Source organism: Calliopsis andreniformis, chromosome 6 (genome assembly GCF_051401765.1).
Source record: "Calliopsis andreniformis isolate RMS-2024a chromosome 6, iyCalAndr_principal, whole genome shotgun sequence".
Taxonomy (NCBI): domain Eukaryota; kingdom Metazoa; phylum Arthropoda; class Insecta; order Hymenoptera; family Andrenidae; genus Calliopsis; species Calliopsis andreniformis.
In genome coordinates, this window is record NC_135067.1 from 4,644,452 (window position 1) to 4,661,944 (window position 17,493).

General features: G+C 28.8%; 1 protein-coding gene across 3 annotated transcripts; it reads left to right on the forward strand.

Annotated features, from left to right (window-relative positions):
- The first annotated feature begins 61 nt into the window (after positions 1 to 61).
- On the forward strand, positions 62 to 17,483 carry Cpr (Cytochrome P450 reductase). 3 transcript variants are annotated; one of them, XM_076381307.1, is made up of 11 exons: positions 62 to 429; positions 10,903 to 11,111; positions 11,321 to 11,513; positions 11,815 to 11,964; positions 13,568 to 13,692; positions 13,894 to 14,082; positions 14,243 to 14,481; positions 14,564 to 14,895; positions 14,980 to 15,241; positions 15,582 to 15,810; positions 15,894 to 17,483. In XM_076381307.1, exons 2-11 carry the CDS (start codon positions 10,936 to 10,938, stop codon positions 16,036 to 16,038), a joined length of 2,040 nt encoding a protein of 679 aa, XP_076237422.1. In that variant the 5' UTR covers positions 62 to 429; positions 10,903 to 10,935; the 3' UTR covers positions 16,039 to 17,483. The 3 variants fall into 3 exon arrangements, with proteins under 3 accessions (XP_076237422.1, XP_076237421.1, XP_076237420.1); XM_076381306.1 differs by having other exon boundaries at positions 285 to 417; positions 15,894 to 17,482; XM_076381305.1 differs by lacking the exon at positions 62 to 429 and adding an exon at positions 8,899 to 9,214.
- Positions 17,484 to 17,493: the final 10 nt, after the last annotated feature.

The window sequence follows — 17,493 nt, forward strand, 5'->3', positions numbered from 1 at the left end:
GTTGCGTATTATAAATGAACTGTCCACTGATCTCTCTCTGTTCTTCACACTCTTCTATCCTCCTTGAACTTGGATTACCTTGTGCATCCGTGTAACCGGAAAAAGTACGTCCCACTGACAGATCCAAGAGACAAAGTCGAGAACAGCGAGATCTGCGAACGAAATTGTTTGTTGTGCTCGATCAATGCCAACGAGATTGACCTGGTTTCGCTGTTACGAGTGTCGATCTTCTATAGTAGTGGCCGGGAACCAGTGTGCCTACATCGTTTTCCGCGAGTGCAACCTCTTGTGATAGAAGTTAAAAAGACAGAAAGTGTAATCACGTGGCCATTTCTCATCGATTTGTACCTAGAAATTTTTCTGGAAGAGGTACAACGGTACGATCGAAATTCGGCTCGAACAGAATCGATACTTCAGGTAAATGCAAAGGTACATTTCAACAGGTGGTAGCAAAAATGGTGGTGGTATTAGTAAGAGTAAGTTTGTGTGTGTAAAATTGTTGTCTGAGAAATACACGTGAAAAAAGGAAAAGAAAAAAAATATCTACGTATGGCAATACGTCATGATGATTTTCAAACTTGGACATCTAACAATATAAGCAATAATAATTGTAAAAATAATAATTCTGTTGGAGGAGTATATGTATTTCTTTTTTTTTTTGGAGATGAATTTTGTCACTATATGCACATAGACGTAAATGTATTACAGGTATAGAAGGGATTTATATTTTTAAAATCTTATAACCTCATTGATTACTACACCATCTAGAGTGTATGTGTCTACATTCTATGAATTTGCAACATTTCACAAAGAACAAAACTCTAAATAATGATATAACTTTTAAGTTATTTACTAATCGAAAGTTAAAGATATTTTTGAAAATTAACAGTAAATATTAAACTCTATATACTAAATAATAAATTTAGAATGTAATACTGAATAACAAATCTATATTTTCTAAAATATTGTAAGTTTATAGAATGTAAAGTTTTTTATTTCATTATGAACAAATAATATGTAAGAAATTATTAGTGATACATTGAAAAATGCAAGGAATAAATATATTACCTATTGCATAGTACACATATATTTATTTATTTAAGAAGGCATTAAATGTTAATAATCAATGAATTTTTTAAAGCATTTATAATCAACGAAGAATTATATGTCATCCTTTATTTTTTAAGTAAATATCCATGGATGTACTATTATACCTTGCTTTGGATGATGTCTGTTTCATTTGTAATGTTATATACAATAGTTTTAAACGTAAGAATACGTAACATTTTACGTTTAAAACCACTTTTGATAAAAATAGCAAAATATTAGTAATGAATATTCTAAGGACCATTTACGTATATCAGTTCTTATATGTATAATATAGTTTTTTTCCAGAGGAATTGTTTAGGTTTGTTATTACCACTTATTAGAATAAAAAAGGATATAAATTACAATGTATTGCTATGTACATACGTAATAACATATGATAATAACAAATACATTAAAAATTATTATTCTCTAAATTTTATAACTGTAGTGAAATATTTCTGATAATAGTAATAATTATACGCTCATTTATTTCCATACAATTTTTTAAACTCTCATAAAATAGAGAAACATGTTACAATATAAATGTAAAATTGTTTCTTAATTTATATGAAATACTGATCATAATATTAAAATAAGAAACAATGTCCGTATCCTCATATGTAGCATAGAATGTGAAGTGCCTGTTGCATCTATTAGCGATAAAGACAATCTGAATTACACATTTCAGATCAAAGATCATGATCGAAAGACCCACTTTTCACTTGAGACTATTCTTTAAAGTGTGAAGAAATATTGATTAAAAAGAAAGAAAGTAAAAATATTCAAAGGGAACACAGAAACGGTAACAAAAAGCTTATTTACACGCGAAAAAGAGCATTATGCAATATTTACTTCTTAACTAAATTCGGACGAAATTTTATTAAAGTACACTGATCATAACGGAAACTTAACCTCGGATTACTATATTACGACGATTTAGCCCCATTCAACCATTCAGCTGTTGGTTTCACAGAAATGTTCAGACTTTTAGACACGAATATGTAAAACGAAGCTAAGTAAAATTTTTGTAATTATACATTCAGTAAACTATTAGCAAACTATCAATATACGATCGTACACGGTCAAACTTTGCTCACTTATCTGCTTACAATGTACGATAAAGTTACTGTATTACACTGCACATGATGACTTTATTAATTACTGTGTACAAGTACTGTTACAGTGTACTGTGTACCTTAAAAACTGAAACATCGGTAATAACATCAGCAGTTTGTGAGTTCATATTTTTTTAGTCTTTCATGACAAATCCCTACAAAAACATTTAATGTAAATATAACCAACACTTTTGTGATGTGTGTCAATACATTTGCACTCATTAAAATGACAAATTGTACAACCAGTATAATCGTAAATATCTTGATACAATATTGACTTTGGAAGAATGTAAGTAAAGTGAATTTTTAAAGAATCACATGAGTCATTTAATTAACATCGAAAATGATAGATGAGTTTTTTCCTTAAGAAAGAAGCTATCAGTTTAAAACATTACATGTCTAGTATTGTTTAGAGAATCTCTGACGTTCCAATCATTTCATAATGTCTGAAACTTGGTGACGTCAATGACCATGAATGACCTTGGACGGCCTGCATGCTAGGGGTCAATTAACTCATCGTTCTATAGGTTATGCATTTACTCGGAAAAGAACACGTGATTTTGTGGAAAAAATACACTTTTACATTGTCGTTAGGAAAAATATTACATTATATAGGTTTCTGTTTTTTTTTAAAAACATATTTCCTTGTATTTCTTCACTTATGAAATAAGTGGCATCGCCAATTCTATGATTTATCTTACGTTTGCTACTCAAAATATGGATTATCTGATATTTCTTTTCACAAAGGCGAATGATAAGCAAACTACGTGGTAGGTTTATAAATATCTACATTTTTGATTAATTAGTGTAATGTTTCCTAGAATCAACGCTATCAGCATAAGCATGATACAACACTGCAATTTTTTTTCTAAAGATTAATATATGTGCAAATTATTTTTACTGTTTATTAATTTTCATAATGTGGTATTATTTTAAATTAGAATAACTGTGTTTAGGAAGCGAATTTTTTTGTCTTATTTTCTATTTTTTACGAATATACTATTGGAAATAAATTATTGTTACTGTACTGTATATTTTCGCATGCCCAGTAAAATTTCTACTATTATATAAAACCATATCAAACTAAGGTCGAAATTATCAACTTGTAAGAAATGATAATTCTCGTCTGACGTGTGACATCGAGGCTGTCGTTTCAAATTCAAATGATAATCGAAAAAAAATCATATAAAATGAAATCAAGTGATACCGACGAGACGAGATCTCGGTCACAATTTGTGAAATATGGCTTTTTATAGCTAATGGCACTTGTGTGATTTCAGTGTCAGTTAATGTAAATAAGACATGTTATATACGGAGTATTAACAACGATCTGATCAAAATGAAATGGGGGAGTAGAACAAATTTGAGAAACACTAAATTAGTACCTGTCAAGGAAATGAAGTAATATTTCAAAAAATTTGAAAAAAAAAGGTATGAAAACCGTAACTAGCTAAAACCTTTTTTTCTAATACTGACACATAAATTATGTAAAATATGCTTGTAATATTGGGACTCTCATGCACTTACTATGATGTAATCTTAATCATGAAACATTTTTGAACACGTACATAGCATGTTTCCAGTGATTAAAAATTGCATAATAGGTATAACATCTTTGCACTACGACTGTGACATATTATTACATTTTCAACATTCGAACGTCAAGAGCTGTTTGCAATCAACTATTTTGTTACGTAATCGGATTGTACGTAGTAATATACGCCCATCAAACATTTATGAGTAAAATTCTAGTATGTTTCAGTTAGAATAGTGTGCAGAATTGAAGATATCCTAGAAACGTTTCCAGTGTTTTCCAAAGGTTTCAATAATTGTATAATTGTATTAAAGATTTAATATGTTTACTAAATTATTTCTATTTCGGTTAATTTCTTCTTAACATTTACATATTTATATTGGGCGGGGTTTTAGTTTCAGCTTTTGTAATTATGTACATTATAATTTTTGAAGATTATCATACATATAAATCTCATGCAAAGAGAATCTAGATAAACTTAAAATTTCGGAATAAAAGATAAAAAAACATGATATTCGACTAACTTATGATTAACATATGTATATATTTATTCGTAAAATATCCTTTTACTGTTAATCAAGTATTTAGCTTTGTGTAGATAAACTATCACCTCTTTATGTCTCTAGGTCATTTCATATTGGATAAATTTACAGTTAAGCATATTATCTCCCTTAAAAGTATGTATTACGTATGAAATTCTGGAAACAGTTATAATTATACAGTAGACAAGTTCTGTACAAATATTGAAAATAACCTTGAACTTGTAATAAACAAGAAAATGTTTATATACATTTTTGGGATTATTACCAAATTCTAAAAATTTCTTGTAGTTCAAAATAAACTCAGTACCGTTAAAAAATGTCTCAGAAATTTGACTGTACTACTTTTAAACCTTTTTGCAAGTTTTTGATATTAAGTGATTTATTCGCAGCGCCAATTTTATTACTTCAAGATGTCGTTCGCTCACGTCATTTATTAAGTCTCATTGTTTCGTCGTTCGTTATCACTTTGTCACTGTCTCGTTCGACCATAAAACTTTCTTGAGTATGAACTATCTGGATACTGAATCATGAATAATCAACCACTGTTTTCTATATACGTACTTAGATATCCAAATACATGAATATGTCGCGTAATATTTCAAAGTGACACAACTAAAAAATGTATGTTTTCTAAGGAAAGCAAACAACTATTTATGAGTTTAGGAGAAAATTATTTATTGCGGACATAATATCAATAGAAAGAGTACTTTTTTTACTTAATGAAAGTTATCTTACTTGAATGATTAGTTTAAAAAATAATTATGTATTACTTGTATCAAATGATTTTTCTTGCTTTTATTTAAATAATCTGTAATTTATATTTGAAAAATTCTTTGAATAAATTCTATAATACTGACGTTTAACTAGTAAACTTTTTATAATGAATAGAAGTGTATTTACCAAACTGATTTATAATTGTAATTCAAAAATCACATTTTCTGAAGTTGTGACACTTTTGAAATACAAGTGCGATATGTTTTATAAATATCAATTCTTAAACGTTAGAAAATTATGAAAATCTTTAGCCTCATGTAGATCATATTTTTCTATCACTACTAAATAGCTTTAGTCTCTTGTTATCCAACAATTGTTAGAAAAATTTATATATATATTTCTTGTAAGGAAATTCGCTTGTGCGTGGACAAAGTCACGTAGGCCCAAGAGAACGACCTTTTTCTCAGATCGTATTCATGAGCTTACAAGGAGACTTACTGAAGCTCATGAGTTTTGGTTGATCAGGGCCGTTTTACAAATAAAGGACCCCCAAGGTAGACCCCCAAAGTAGACCTCCACCTGCTGAGATTGAAAAATGTCGTCCCGAAATATTGCAGGGGTGTCGAGTAAGAATGACGATTACTGTCCCCCGCTCTCACCTTTTATTTTCACATATAACAAGATGTAGCACTATTAAGCTGAGAATATTTATGTTTCGTTAATAAAAATCAAGTATTTTCAATTTTATAGTGTTACATCTAGTCATATATGTGAAAACAAAAGTGGGCACAGTAATCAGTTAGCAGTGTCAGCATGTACTTTTATTCTATCGCCTGTTCCTGTTGTGTGCAATCTGAAACACGTAGGATCAATCATAAATTCTGTTCAACAAAGCTTGGTGGTTAGCCAGTTTACTACTAAGGTTAAATTGATGACGAGATGACACTTTACGCTTTAACAGCTTTGATCCATAAAACCTGTAAAATTGGACCTATAAAATCTCGTAAGCAGTACGTATCTGGTTGTATAGAGAGTATTGTCAAATATAATATGTCTATTCAGTGTATAAATTAATTCAGTGCTTTTTAATCGTATCCAGTCATTTTTTTAAATTCAAATATTTAGTTGCTTAATGCAGCTTTAAAGAAATGTTATCTGCGTTTTTTTACATGATTTATTTGAGTGATAAATATTACGCGATAAACGCAAACCTTTAAGTTACGTATTTAAATTGAAAATATATTTACACTTTTAAAACACTGAAAACACGATAATTATACAACACTTGACACACAGTATTTTTTTCCGTACATTTTTACGTGTAATTGGTGTATGAACTTTTATTTTTGTATTTTAATTAATATTTAACGTGTTTCTAATATTTTAGCTATGAAAAAATTCCTGTTAGAGTACGAGACCCTATTATTGTGCATTAGATATATTTTTTAAAGCACCTTGTACATGGAAAACACAGTACATAATAGGTTCAGGCACAGCAATAGGGTCTCATACTCTAGTAGAAAAAATATTGAAATACAGATTAAATACGTTGAAAAGTACAAAAAATGAAGTAATACTGTTTAATTTAATAAAAACTGGGAAAGTTATCCTTAATGGCACAGTAATTGGTAGATTTATTTTATTAAACAATGAAATTAATTCCTAGTGTCGACTTTACATTTTCTTCTTACCCTTGAAATCCTTTTAGGCACTTTTCTACAAATTCTCATTTTCATAATGGAATTACTTTACGGACTGTTTCATAAGCACATTTTTGATGATTCATTTATTGGGCATATGCCCTCTATTGGTATCAGACATAATGATTTAACATTTGTTTTTCAATTATAATGCCAAAACAATTGAATTACTTCTGGTACATTTTAATTAATGTTTCTTATAACAATGTAATCATATAAACACTGTAAATTTGAAGTCTCATTAAAAACATCGAATGTAATACATTTTCTTTATTCAATCAGAAAGCTCCATAATTAGTGACAGATTTATGTATTTCATTTTGCTGATACCTTCAATTTAATTTTTTGTGATACTTAAAAAACAAATTTTAAATAAATTTGGTAGTCGATTTTTAAACAAACTTTTTACTTATGAAGTAGCTTAAAAGTGCCAAAAAGAAAACTGAGACGAGAATGCTGAAATATGCCATTGAGAGTTAGTAGATTAAAAAAGTTATGTTATAAATATTATTTAATTATTTAATTAAATATTATTTAAAACTGCACATTTCAGTTTTGAAATATTTAACCGACTTTAATCACATCAATGAGCTGCTCGACAAACATGTTCACTAACGTACTACTACCTTTCAAGAGGGATTTTTTTTTAAAGATTGATTTTAAGACTTTTTATTAACGAAACTATGTGGTAAATTATTTTCAGTATTTTTCTATGTTTTTATATGTTCAAGTAATTAAAGTATTTTGTTACAGATTTTATTACACATTCCGTCAGTATCTTTTGCGCTGGTTGGCATAATATCTCTCTTTCAGATAATGTAAAATAGTACAGTATAAAAAAAGTATACAAAAAAAATCCATTCTACTCCAAAAAATGATTCGATTTTTTATAGTAAAAAAAGGATAAACAATGTATTCGTTTTGTCCTAAAAATTTTAAGTCAATCGTTCATATATTTAACTCATGTCAACCAGTGAAGGAATGGACATAATAGATATAATAGAATCGTTTCTGAAAACATATTATAACTACTTAAATATATAATAAAAACATAAATAAAAATTGAAAATAATTTACCACAGAATTTCATTAATAAACAATTTAACGATAATTGATTTTCTATCATTAGAAAAAGAAATTTCTTCCTTAAACAAAAAATAATACATATGCTTACGATAGTCACATCTACATATGCATGTACGGCCAACTCAGACGATTCTGGCCGCATCGATATTTTCTGTCTCTCTCTATTTCTTATTTAATGGCTCCCGTGTAAGAAAAAGATAGAAAGTATCCATGCGGCCAAATATTCGTTTGAAATAAGTGTATATAGTAAAATGATAAAATATGATTGACAGTTCTTTGTCGTGCGCTTATATTTTTCTCTGTCACTTTTACTTTTCCTTATCCGATAAAATTGAACCTTATTGTGACTTTAATACTAAACTGTCGAGGGTAACATATATCTGTTTTTATTAAAGTGTCAAAATTGTAGATCTTTGATAAAATACCTAATTCGTACGAACAACCATCAATTATAGACTTATCTACTTTCATTCGACATTAGTGGCCAAAAATTATTATGTACTTACAGAACAAAATATTTATAAGGAGTAACTGTGTCGGTTATTATTTGACCACTCTGGTAGTTTTAGCATTAAACTTTAAACACGTGACATACTAAAAACATCGTTATCGATAGCATCTAAATATTAATGCAAAGCTAGAAGTATTCACGAAATTATTCCTATATCGAAATTTTAAAAATATGAAATAATTAAATTTACATTTATTCAAGTACTATCAACATTACTTTTGATTCTTAAATTTACTCGAATATATTAATGAATAAATAGGTACTTAAATTCGGTAAAGACAAAATTAATATCAAGATTCGAAAGTGATAAATAAACAAGTTTTTAAATTATGTACGGTTCGCAATTCGTGCATAAGACTTAGGTAAAAGTATCAAAGATTCTACGCCAGTATAAATACAAACGTAACGTTTTCACATGTGTTACATAAGCGACTGCAAGTGACGAATCAACTTGTTTTCCGTGTTTAAATACCTATGTAAAATTGCAGTCGTGTAACATAGGAGTCACAGTAGCTATATTTCTATTAAACGAATCGTGATCGAACGTCACTACATTATCTACCTTTGACGTGTCATTTAAGCGTATTGACTAGCATATACATTGTGTATAAATACAGGTGTATCGTGCGCGTGTGATACAAGCTCGTTTAGTATGATGACTTGCTAGTTTCTCGTTCTTCTCGCCGTAACAATGCGTTGCTTATATCAAGCCTCGACATAACGTCGCAAACCCGCCGTCAGAATAACGTGCCTGTGTCTTTCGTACAATCGACGTATCGTGAACCTTTCTGAAATTGGATTGTGAACTGTTGATAAAGTTGTGTACAGAGTTGTGTACATTTTAAGAATTTGTTTGCTATAGACACTGTGTTTACTGATCTAATTGTAAGAGGCCTCTTTTACGTGAGATTATGGATCTGCCGGTAAGAAAGGGAATGACATAATTGTGACATTTATAAATATATAAATAAGCTAATTAAAAGAACCTGTCTAGCTGACTGTCAGTGTATGTTAATGATGTAACAAAGGTGGCTGTTTAAAAATTCTTTCTCTGATAAATATTGATCGAGGTTTTTGCATCGATCTAGTTACAAAATTACATTCATATATAATCTTTTATAGATATTAGTTCAATGATAGTAATGTGGTTTTTTTCCTCAACGATTTCGGATCGTTAATCGTTTGTCTTTTATCGCGGAATTAAACCGATGTTAATAGTACTTTACATGTAAATGATATCGAATGATTTGAATTTGAATGAAAAAAGCAAGTTAAGCTTATTAAACTTCAATGAGGCTTAGGTTTCTAAGTAGCTTTAATTGATTGAACGGAATTAGTAGCATATTTCTCAATAGTAAAAGATATATACGTAGCGCTTTGTAATTGTGTTGACTTCCTCTTATCATACAGATTTTAATTCATATGTTAGATAAATATATTATCAATTACCAACATTTAGATAATGATTCAGCTCCTAATTATATAATAATTCTTGATTAATCAATATTATATAAGTTACTGAAGCATAAAAACTGATTTGTGTTGCATGCATGATATGTAGTACTTTTCCTATTTAACATGTAATGCCACAAGACTATGATAAAAAACAAGGTACATTTAGTAGTTTCTTAGGCAAATGAATACATATCAATAAGTATGTTAAAAAAGATTTTAAATTAATATATCAAGGGGTATGTTATTAGGTAATTAATTGTGAGGTGCATAAGAATAAATATGCAATGCTTATAAAATCTTTTTATACTAAATAGACATGAATTTCATAATAAATTAGAATTTTAGTTTTATAAATAAGATGCGCAAACTTATCAAATTGCATTTTATAAAAAAATTTATTTAGATGCAGTTAGAACTCAGTTCCTTACAAACGTAGTCTCTGCTTAAAATAATGAGCTATCAATATACAAAGCCACAGTATTATGTCACAAAGCTACTATTATGTACTTGCTTACAAGTAGTTTTCATAAAATAATAAAAGAGTGGGGGAAACTCGTTTTACTCGTGAACAAAACTCGCTAGCGCTGCGCTAAATCTTCGTTGTCTAATCACTGATTTATTACATCCGCTATCAGTTAACGAGGGAAAGTAGCAAAGTATTTTACTTCTAATTGAATTTCATGATTTGATAATTTAATGAGTAAAGTAAACTGGTTGTGAACAAAATAAAGTAACATTCACAATAGATAATTTGTATTTTTACATTTCCTTATCAAGGTTTTACGAATTTAATGCTTAACGTATTTGAATGAGAATTTAATCAAACACTGCATTATCTGCGATTTTACGATTCAACTTGAAATTTCTCAGAATTAAGATAGTAATTTGTAAAATATATCTTCGCAATTGATTGAGAACTTCGTCTAATTTATCCTTTAATTCATTTAACGATTTTCGCCTTATCATTTTGTGATATAAATTTTTGATGTTGCTCATGTTAAAATTATAATTAATGGGAAGAAAACGGTCTGATTCTAATTATTTGTTCTAACTTCGACATGAAACAGTGTAATGTGATTTTGATATTAAATATGAAAAGTAAAATAACGAGATAATTAATCCGAAATTATCACGAATATTTTTCATCTGTGTGCAGACTGTAAGCGCATCACAACCTCAAGCGGTAAGAATGGCGGGTTCCCCGGAACTGGAGAATGAGGGAAAAACGGAAGTTCTAGATGAACCACTTTTTAGTCCTTTGGATATTGTACTTCTTAGTGCACTTTTATTAGCTGCATTATGGTGGTTAATGCGACGAAATAAACAAGAAGAGTATACGCCACTTACCAAGTCCTATTCCATCCAGTAAATATCAAATTTTGAAAAATCTATCATTAAATATCTGCAATATTATGCACATGCAGATATGCATAGAATATGTACAATATGTATGTTCCATATACATAATACTGCAGATAATAGCTTATATATTATTCAGCTTAGTATGATTGAAATATTAATATTTTTTAATGACTATGGCATATACTATTTGATTTTTTTATTCGTTTTTAAAGGCCAACATTATACCCTACGGTACAACCATCAGACAATTCATTCATAAAAAAATTAAAAACGTCAGGGAGAAGTCTAGTTGTTTTCTATGGTAGTCAAACTGGAACTGCTGAAGAATTTGCAGGTCGGTTAGCTAAAGAAGGTATTCGATACAAAATGAAGGGAATGGTGGCTGATCCTGAAGAATGTGATATGGTATGAACTAATTTTTTTAACGCTTGTTTAATCTAAATCTCAGTTCCTTTTATAGTAATTAATATTAGTCTATCAGATGAGACTATCCCTTTCTGAATGAATTAAGAGTGTTCTATATCTTTACAAAATGACAGCATGAAATTTGAGTACATATAAAGAAATGTATATATCATTTATACAGTTATTCAATAATATAAACAATCACTAAAATACGTAGCAATGAAGCAACAAAACATTTGCTAGAATATTTTCTATTACTTTATAGGTCATGATTTAAAATAATTCTAATTTACATTAACAGGAAGAATTAATACATCTAAAAACAATTCCAAACAGTTTAGCAGTATTCTGCTTAGCTACATATGGAGAAGGTGATCCAACCGATAATGCTATGGAATTTGTTGACTGGCTCAAAAATGGTGATGCTGATCTTAATGGATTAAACTATGCTGTGAGTAAGATTGTTATTTTTTAATTCATAAGCTATACAACTAAAATGTCAGAGTACATTCCACGCAAGATATTTAATCAGCAACTTGGCTCAATCAGACTTGGAGAATATGCTAATGTTAGGGTTAAGATACAAAAAAAGCAATGCTTGTAAATGATTAATAAAATTAAAATTACAGATATAGATGTAGAAAAATCAGAGATATAGATATGCTATCTTTTAACCTGTTAACCAGGAAATTAACTTTTGTTCAACTCATTTCACAATGGGGACTTTTTTTCTTTGCAGTGAGTAGTTATATTATTACACCTAAAGTAATAAAAACAAGCTTTTCACTTGTTACTTTTAAAAATTTCTATGATGAAAAAAGTTGTAATATCTATTGGAGTTGCTTGGTATGACGGAATATTTGTCATACCCAGTTAACAGGTTAATCATTGTTTAATCTTTCAAGTATATTATTGTGCAGCATATTGTAAAAAATATTATTTTCTATTCTAGAAAAACAATTTACTATGTGGTTTAAAATTTTCTATAATTCAGTATAGTAAGTGATAAAATTTATATTTACTCTGATTATTAGTCTATACGACTTTCTATCTCTTCGATCCTTTTTTTAGTAGTTACATCTGCTTTATACACATTTGTTCATATAATTTTTAAAAACATGTGAATTATTTTGGTAGTAGTTTATAAAAATTAACAAAAATTAATGAAAGCTTTTTAATCATGATACTGTTTTTAATCATAATCATGAATTGCATATAAAATATACTAATAGAAGTATATAGTTTCATTACATAGTGAAAATTATAAAAATGAGGAACACACATACATTGAAATTAGCATTATGATGGAATTAAGTAAACCACTAAACAAATTATTTTTAGATACATACATTTTCAATATACAATATTATTTTAATTGAACAAATATCTATGAACTTTTAATTTTTACAAAATAAATTTTGATTATTCTACTGTTTTGTAATTTTATTATTGCTTTCTTTTATGAACTATTCTATATATAAATTGTCATTTCAAATGTTATTATATAGTTGTTAATCAACATCAATAATGCATACAAAATTTAAACCGCAAACGTGTAACTTCATTCACAGAAATACGTAATGGATATTACGTAAGCAAATTCTAACGACTAAGCAGGCGTATTCATAGTTGTATCGATCATTCAACTGCTTCACGAACAGATCAGTTTTTCAGGGATAACTATAACATTATTACACTACTTTACTTCAATTTAAAGAATCACCATTTTTGTATCAATCTGTATGATAAAATTTGAAGGGTATTTTAATTATGAACCTGAAAAAATTAGATAAATTTTTACGCGTGATTACAAAGCGTCATAACTATGATAGCGCCATCAGGCGACACTCTTCAACATTAATTTTACCGCCAACATTTAAGGTACCATTGTAATTAATATTAATGTATGAAATTTGTTTTAAAGAATATATTATTTTAAGCAAACTCAAAAAATAACATTATAATTAAAAAAATGTTCATTCCTAAATATTTAATTAGAATTAAAATTATAGTTTTCATTTGTTATTTAAAATCTTTTTATGTTTATTTTGCAGGTATTTGGACTTGGTAACAAGACTTATGAACATTACAATGAAGTGGCAATATATGTTGATCATAAATTGGAACAACTTGGTGCAACACGTGTTTATGAACTTGGCTTGGGTGATGATGATGCGAAGTACGCATGCTTCAATCTATTTAAATGAGTTTAGATGACATTTATGAAAGATTATATTATAGATAACATTTTTAAATAATGTTCTATATAATATAATTTTAAGTAAAAACTATATTTCCATAGTTTTAAGTTGCATAAGAGATATTGTAATGTATTAATACTTGATACATATGTGTATATACAAAACATTTCCTATTACAGTATAGAAGATGATTTCATCACGTGGAAAGACAAGTTTTGGCCAGCTGTCTGTGATTTCTTTGGAATTGAAGGTGCCGGTGAAGATGTTAGCATTCGGCAATACAAACTAACCGAACACGTTGATTTACCAATTGAGCGTATTTATACTGGTGAGATAGCTCGTCTTCACTCTTTCAAGAATCAGAGAGCGTACGTATTTTAGAATTGTATTTGTACAGAGTGTTTGAGAAGTGATTTTAGGTATCAGAATAACTGCACTACCTGTAGCTGAACACTTTTCATACAAACTATGCAAACTATGTAAAACTATGCTTTTCAAAATATTCACATAAATTTGTTTATTTTGCAGGCCATATGATGCAAAGAATCCTTATTTGGCACCAGTTAAAGTCAATCGCGAACTTCATGGTCCAACTTCAGAAAGGTCATGTATGCACATAGAATTTGATATAGAAGGCTCAAAGATGCGTTATGAAGCTGGTGACCATTTGGCAGTGTATCCCGTAAATAATGCAGAATTAGTTAATAAAATTGGAGAACGATGTGGCGTTAATTTAGATACTATATTTACTCTTACAAACACAGACGGTAAGTTACATATTAGTTTAATAAAAAATAAGTTTCTTATTAAAGTATCATTATCTGTAATCTATTATTACGTATGTTGCAGAGGAATCTACTAAGAAGCATCCATTCCCCTGTCCATGTTCTTACAGAACTGCTTTAACTAACTATTTAGATATTACTAGCAATCCACGTACACATATTCTTAAAGAGTTAGCAGAGTATTGTAGTGATCCAGCAGATAAAGAAAAGTTGAAAGTAATGGCATCGACTAGTGCAGAAGGCAAAGCTGCTTATCAACAATGGGTAGTTCAAGAAAATAGAAATATTGTACACATTCTAGAAGACATTCCTAGTTTAAAACCAACTTTGGATCATTTGTGCGAACTTTTGCCGAGATTGCAATGCCGTTACTATTCAATATCCTCGTCTCCTAAGGTATAATTCTCTTGCAATTTGAAACGAATTCTTAAATAGCAATGATTGAAAAATGGTTTATTTTTGAATATGTTTTTGGTACAGCTCCATCCAACATCAGTTCATATTACTGCAGTTGTGGTGGAATATAAAACTCCTACGGGTAGAATTAATCGAGGTGTAACTACCAGTTGGTTAAAAGAGAAACATCCGACGGATCCACCATCCTATGTTCCCATTTTTGTACGGAAATCTCAATTCCGTTTGCCAACGCGTCTGTCAACTCCTATTGTTATGATTGGACCGGGTACTGGTATAGCACCATTTAGAGCATTTATACAAGAACGTGATCTTGCCCGAAGGGAAGGTAAGGAATTTTTATAAAAAGACATTATTTAACTAGCACAACTTATGAAGCCTCAACTATAGACACCCAATTTTAAGATACAAAGACTTTGATTAAAATCTATTGATATTAAATAATTATAAAATTAATATGGTATTAATTGGAATGTAGAAGCGAGGTATGACTCTATATTCCCAGCTTTCATTATAAAGTGTTTCCTATTTAAATAAGAGCAATAATAAAAACGTATCATGCGTAGTCTATGTATGAGGCTTCATGTCAATGTTAAGGATTAAAATTGATAGATATGATAAAGTTTTGTAGTTTGTTTGTAGCATAAAAATGAATTTACTTTTTTCAGGCAAGGAAGTCGGAGATACAATTTTGTACTTTGGATGCAGGAAGAGCAACGAGGACTATTTATATAAAGACGAACTTGAGGAGTATGTGAAAAGTGGTACTCTAGTTTTACATACTGCATTTAGTAGAGAACAAGCTCACAAAGTGTATGTTACGCATTTATTGGAGAACAATAAAGATGAATTATGGAGAGTAATTGGTGAAAAGAATGGACATGTATATGTCTGTGGGTTAGTATCATGTTTCATCCAATAATTGATATAATTGATAGATAATGTACATTTGTAAAAGTTCTTTTGTTTTTTGTCTTTAGTGACGCTAAAAATATGGCACGTGACGTCCATAATATTTTATTGAAAGTCGTAATGGAGAAAGGAAATCTATCAGAACTTGATGCTGCAAACTATATCAAGAAAATGGACTCACAAAAACGCTATTCAAGCGATGTATGGAGTTGAAGTGTATTATTTTATTTAATTCCATGGATATTTATGAGTTAAATTATCTATGTAAACTTTTTAAATATGCCTTTTATGAAAAGGCTGCTTATAATTTTCGTACAAATGTACGATCTGCAAGTAAACATTTAAAAACCTAAGAGATAATTATACACTTTTACAATATCGTTTAAGCTCTAATTGTATTTATTATTCATGAATAGTTAATGCATTTTGTACAAAAATCAATTTTTCCCTCATTTAAATTTGCTTTGTTCTATATAATATTAACATCACTAGTGGAAATGAATATAGTGCAATCATGAATTTAAAGTTGTCATTTAAATTCAACAAATGTCTTTAACATGTATCTTATATCGGGAAATAAATATTTTTGATACAAAAAATAATATATAATAGAGCTAGATAAATAATGCAATACAATAACTTTATAAATATTATAAATAAGATGCTAGTGAATGTGAAATATTTTATAAGTGTGTGTGTGTGTACACATATTATAGAATATGCTTCGTGAAACACATATATAAAATTCTATTTTTGTTTAAAATAAAAGCATGATGGATAGTAAAGGTTCTTATAGAAGAAAATATATAAATGTATATTTTAAGAATGGTGATGCAAAAAATAATGTAAGACTTTTTATATTCTGTGTTGGGATAGTAATAATGTTATATTGTTTTATGTACACAAGATCAAATTATGAAATTTAAACAAATACTGAATAAATATATTCAAATTGCTTCGACAAACAGTACTTCAAACGTTTTGTATATGTACACATATATATGAGATGTACGCTAAGAGGCATATGTATATCTGTACTCTGATATTGGCTTTAGTGGCCTCTCATTGGAAGTATACCCAATGCCCCATATAGTCTTATACATATATACTCTTAATGGAGTTAAGCCTTTGAAAGCTACAAATTTCTTAACATTTCATTACTTAAGACTTAAGTAGTAAATTGTAATTATTTACAATTTAGATGTAGCATAAATTGTTGCAATAATTATGATCTCATTGAAAATATCAATTTATGATAAATTATTTGATTCATTGTTTTACAATGACCAATAGTTCACAAAACATTCATTACAAAGAAAATGCCCACTTTGGACTGTTCTTATTAGTGAAAATGTTTGTTATAATTGAAATACACGTTGAGAACTTATAGTGCTAACTATAACACTGTAACAAAGCATTTACTGTTAAACTTTGTATAATATTTTTTTCATACTTTTAGCTAATCATAGATTAAACCTCACAGTTTGGCGGGAAAACCCTGGGACGCCTTATATAAATTAATTGATTGGTAAGTAAATAATTATTATTCAAAAATAAATGAATGAACTATTACTTTGAAATATACTAATGAACTTTGAATAGATCCTGCAACTATTTCTTTTTAACAAGTGTAATAAATGCTGCTATAAGGGAAGGGATCAATATATT